This window comes from Mandrillus leucophaeus, unplaced genomic scaffold, assembly GCF_000951045.1.
Source record: "Mandrillus leucophaeus isolate KB7577 unplaced genomic scaffold, Mleu.le_1.0 Scaffold440, whole genome shotgun sequence".
Lineage (NCBI taxonomy): Eukaryota > Metazoa > Chordata > Mammalia > Primates > Cercopithecidae > Mandrillus > Mandrillus leucophaeus.
The window spans coordinates 806,424-811,691 of record NW_012104699.1 but is presented as its reverse complement, the minus strand read 5'-3'; the positions used below and the strand labels follow the sequence as shown (position 1 = coordinate 811,691).

At 38.0% G+C, this 5,268-nt stretch overlaps 1 protein-coding gene across 1 annotated transcript in view; it reads left to right on the top strand.

Annotated features, from left to right (window-relative positions):
• Window positions 1–5,268, top strand: part of ZNF441 (zinc finger protein 441) — a 22,012-nt gene that overhangs the window by 4,805 nt on the left and 11,939 nt on the right. The window contains exon 2 of the mRNA XM_011994069.1: window positions 4,782–4,977. Coding sequence (XP_011849459.1) covers window positions 4,782–4,977 — 196 coding nt within the window. The remainder of the gene's footprint in view (window positions 1–4,781; window positions 4,978–5,268) is intronic.

Sequence of the window (5,268 nt, the reverse complement as noted above, 5' to 3'; positions counted from 1 at the left end):
CTAGAAAAAGAAAATATTCATTAGGAAACTATAGGGAAGTGGAACATTATTTAGTATTCATAGAAAGTTTTCATTCTGATTTTTTTTTTTTTTTTTTTGAGACAGAGTCTTACTCTATTGGCAGGCTGGAGTGCAGTGGCACGATCTCGGCTCACTGCAACCTCTGCCTCCAGGCTGGTCTCGAACTCCTGACACCTCGTGATCCACCCGTCTCGGCCTCCCAAAGTGCTGGGATTACAGGCTTGAGCCACCGCGCCCGGCCGATATACTCTTTTTTATCAACGTTGCAGTATTTACATTTGCTTGAGAATTCTCTTTGACATTTTAAAAGTTGAGAGGTTTGTGACTTAAATCTCCAGGTTTTTAAGGCTTTTCAAGTATGTTTCTGTTATTTATTGCTACGTTAATTATAATACAGTTTGATTGCATACTTTATAGAATTTCTATTTTTAAAAAGTTGTTTAAGTGTGTTTCATGATTCAGAATATGTATGGTCTATCTTGGTGTATACGTCATGTGGGCTTGAAAATAATGTGTAGCCTGTTGGTGTACAATGAAGGTATAAATACACATCAATTAAATCTAGTTAATTAATAGTATTCTTGAGTTCAGATGTATCATTAGTGATTTTCTGCCAAACTGATCTGTCAATTAATGAAAGAGATGAGTTGTTTTCCTCCAACTATAGTTGTATATTTGTGTATTCTGCCTTGTGGTTTTATAAGTTTTTGCCTTATGTATTTTCATGATCTGTGTTTATGGGCATAGATATTAAGGATTATTATGTCTTGTAGGATTGACCTCTTTATCATTATGAAATATCTCCATTGCATGTAATTTTCTTTGACCTAAAATCTTATTTATCTGAATTTAGTATCACTGTTCCGTATTTCTTTTGATTAGAGCTAGAATGGCATATATTTATCCATACCTTTCTGTTTAATGTATCTGTGTCTTTCTGTTTAAAATGGTTTTCTTGTGCACATTGATGGGCCTTCTTTTTCATTATACTCTGCCAGTGCCTGCCTTTTTTACTATGTTATAACTGTTCTATGTTTTTTTTTTTTTTTTTTTTTTTTTTGAGACGGAGTCTCGCTTTGTTGCCCAGGCTGGAGTACAGTGGCCGGATCTCGGCTCACTGCAAGCTCCGCCTCCCGGGTTTACACCATTCTCCTGCCTCAGCCTCCCGAGTAGCTGGGACTACAGGCGCCGCCACCACGCCCGGCTAGTTTTTTTGTATTTTTTTAGTAGAGACGGGGTTTCACCGTGTTAGCCAGGATGGTCTCGATCTCCTGACCTCGTGATCCACCCGTCTCGGCCTCCCAAAGTGCTGGGATTACAGGCTTGAGCCACCGCGCCCGGCTGTTCTATGTTATAACTGATATAATTGGATTAATATCACATATATGTTATTGTTTTCTATTTAGTGTACACTCTCTGTTTTTTCAACTTTCTCCTTTTTGCCTTCTTTCATTTTGACTGAGCATGTATATGATTCCATTTGCTTACTTCTATGAGTAGAGTAAATCTATTTGTTTCTTAAATTTTACTAGTGAATTCACTAGAGTTTGTAGAATACCATTCACAACTAATGAGCCTACAGTTTCAAATAACACTATACCGGCTTCAGGGGTAGTGCTGGTATAACAAACTATTCTGAATTCCTGTATTGTATTGCCCAGTACATTGCTGATATTATTATGTTGAGCAAACCTGTATCTATTATATTAGATCAGATAGGTATAAGAAAACTAAAGAATTTCAAATGTCTTCATGTAATTCTCAGACTCTTTGTGTGTGTGTGATCCAAATTTCTAATCTATATAATTTTTCTTCTCTCCAATGAAATTCTTTTAACATTACTGGCAAGGCAGTTATATCAATCATACATTCTATCAATTTCATTCCTTTTTCTTTTTTTTCTCCTCAGTCTAAATAACTTCAATTGATTTTTTACTTTGGTTTCTCACATCTGTTGAACATCTATAGATAAATTTTCATTTTAGATGTTGTCCTTTGCAGTTGCATAAATTAAATATGGTCCAATTTCTAATTTTGTATTGATATGATTTTATCCATACATCCTTTTTCTGGTTTTCTTTTAGTTCTTCGTTCATAATTGCCTTTACCTCATTGAATATATGTAAAACAGTTGCTTTAAAGTTTTTATTCAGTAAATCTAATGTCTGAGGTTCTCAGAGATGGTTTATCTAAATTAAATTTTTTCCATTGATGAACTGTATTTTCATGCTTCTTTACAGTCTTTGTGGACTTTTTGTGTTGTAAAGCAGACATTTGAATGTTATAATCTGGAAATCAGATTCCTCTTCACGGTTTGCCCTTCTGGTTTGTGGAAGGTTTTAATTATTCGTTTGTTTAGTAACATTTTCAGAGTATGTTTGCAGAGACTGTATTCTCTGTCCATTTTAGTCACTGAAGTCTCTGTTCCCTTAGCTTGTGTTCATCCAGTATTCTGATAGATTTCCTGAATGCTAGCAGCTAAAAGTAAAAAAGACATGCCAAACAAAAACCCGACCTCTTCCAGTCTTTGTGGATGGGTCTGTGATGTAGTATTTGTTGAACACTTAGCCAGACTGCTTACAATTCTGCTTTAGCCTTCCCTTTCTGTTTTACCAAACCGAGAGATGATGCAGAGCTGAAAATGAGGGCCTCCCCAGATCTTTTTTGAAAATGTGTTCTTTCCAGTGCATGCATTCTCAATTCCCCAAAACACTTGAGTGCTTTTGGATGCCCTTTTTTTTTTTTTTTTTTTTTTTTGAGACGGAGTCTTGCTTTATTGCCCAGGCTGGAGTTCAGTGGCTCAATCTCAGCTCACTGCAACCTCCGATTCCCAGGTTCAAGCAATTCTCATCCCTAAGCCTCTGGAGTAGTTGGAACTACAGGTGCCCGCCACCACGCCTGACTAATTTTTGTATTCTTAGTAGAGACGGGGTTTCAACATGTTGGCCAGGCTGGTCTCGAACTCCTGACCTCAGGTGATCCTCCCGCCTTGGCCTCCCAAAGTGCTGGGATTACAAACGTGAGCCACCGTGCTCAGCCTGACTGCCCTAATTTCTGGGGGAAATTGTTCTCTCCTTTTTTATTCCCAGGACTTAGATGTTCTACCATTTGTCTTAATCATAATTTGTTGTCCCAGTTGTTTGAAGGTTTTTTATGTATTTTGCAACATTTTGAAGCAGTTCCTGCCAAGTTTGACCTAATTAGGCTCCATCATTGATGAAATAAAAAAGAGAGCTTTCTTTCAGACCTTTGGATGGTCCACAGATAGATTGAAAAATACAAAGGGGCAATAACTTATAGATAAGATCTGATCTCCTCTCTCTAGGGATCCACATTGGAAATTTGGTCTGCTGTCTTCAAGACTGGCTCTGACGTGAGGAGGGGTTGGGAGAAGGACAAACAAAACACCACCAAGCTTTCCTACTATTTTTCATCTTCCTTATTCTGTTTGTTTATCTCTGTGTTAATAGTACAGGATGCTGAATATAGTATATTCACAATACTTTATCTGTTTTTGGAAAGCTGTTGCTTTCTTGATTAGAAGGATTTTAGCATTTTTAGACATTTGTGACTTCTATTAGATTTGGTCATGTAATTTTTAATGATGACAAAAAGATCTGTTTAGGGATTTAGGGAATATTGTAGATATTCATGAGAGGTGACACTGAGTTTTTTTTCTAAGAACATATGCAATCTTTGCCCTTTTCTTCTTTGACATTACTTAATAAAGTTTAACATTTTTCCATTGGGATGGTAAAATATCCTTATTAGTCTTTTGTCATACTGAACTACATTTGTTCTGCAGAAAACCATTTGCTAGCTTCCAAATGTTCTCTCTTAGTGTAGTCACATAGCACAGGCTAAATTCCCCAAGGCACAAGGGTCACTCATGACAGATACGGTGACCAGAGTGTTTTTCCCTTATTTTTTTATTTTTTTGAGACGGAGTTTCGCTCTTGTTGCCCAGGCTGCAGTGCAATGGCGTGATCTCGGCAGCCCAGGCTGCAGTGCAATGGTGCGATCAACGGCGCAACCTTCACCTCCCAGGTTCAAGCAATTCTCCTGCCTCAGCCTCCTGAGTAGCTGGGATTATAGGCATGCGCCACCACGCCTGGCTAATTATTTGTATTTTTAGTAGAGGCGGGGTTTCTCTGTGTTGGTCAGACTGGTCTCGAACTCCCAACCTCAGGTTATCTGCCTGCCTCGGCCTCCCAAAGTGCTGGGATTACAGGCGTGTGCCACCGTGCCTGGCCTCAGAGTGTTTTTTTCATGACTGTCTTAGTCTGTTTTTTGTTGCTTATAACAGAATACTTTTACCTGGGTAATTTATAAGAAATGATATTTATTTTTTACACTTCTGGAGGGTGGGAAGCCCAGCATCAAGGTTGGGCATCTGGTAAGAGCCTTCTTGCTGGTAACTCTCTTTTGCACAATAGGTAGTTGGACTTTGTCATGACAAGAACTGCAGACCCACTGTAGAAATAGAAATTAGGAGTGATTCAGGCGATAAGACTCACTTTCTTAACTCACCAACAAGAGGCGTGTTCCTATTCAACTGTTGCTTTACCAAACACGTTCAATTCTAGCATCAGAATTGTTGTGTGGGATAAAATGGTATAAAGAGAGAATAAGAGTGGGTTTACCATGTCCTTGAATAAATGTTTGGAAACCACAGCATCATGTGAAGGTTATGAAGTGAATCTAGATTCCCAGTGCCTTCAGTTTTAATCTTCCTCCTCTGTACATGTGGAATGTTTCAGGACTCAGTGGCATTTGAGGATGTGGCTATAAACTTCACCTGTGAGGAGTGGGCTTTGCTGGGTCCATCACAGAAGAGTCTCTACAGAGATGTGATGCAGGAAACCATTAGAAACCTGGACTGTATAGGTAAGGATGACATCATGCCTTCACTTAGTCAATTAGAGACATTTGTTTCTTGGTCATCAGTGCTGTTCAGTGATTTGAAATATGGAAAGGGGATATAATTGGCCCTTGAACCAGCCACCCAAGCAGTCATATATTTTCTTCTCCCCTACAACTTAACCACTAGTAGCCTACTGTTTACTGGCAGCATTATTGGTAACATAAACAATTAATACATATATTTTATGTCATATGTATTACATGCTATATATTGTTACAGTACAGTAAGCTAGAAAAAGAAAATATTCATTAGGAAACTATAGGGAAGTGGAACATTATTTAGTATTCATAGAAAGTTTTCATTCTGATTTTTTTTTTTTTTTT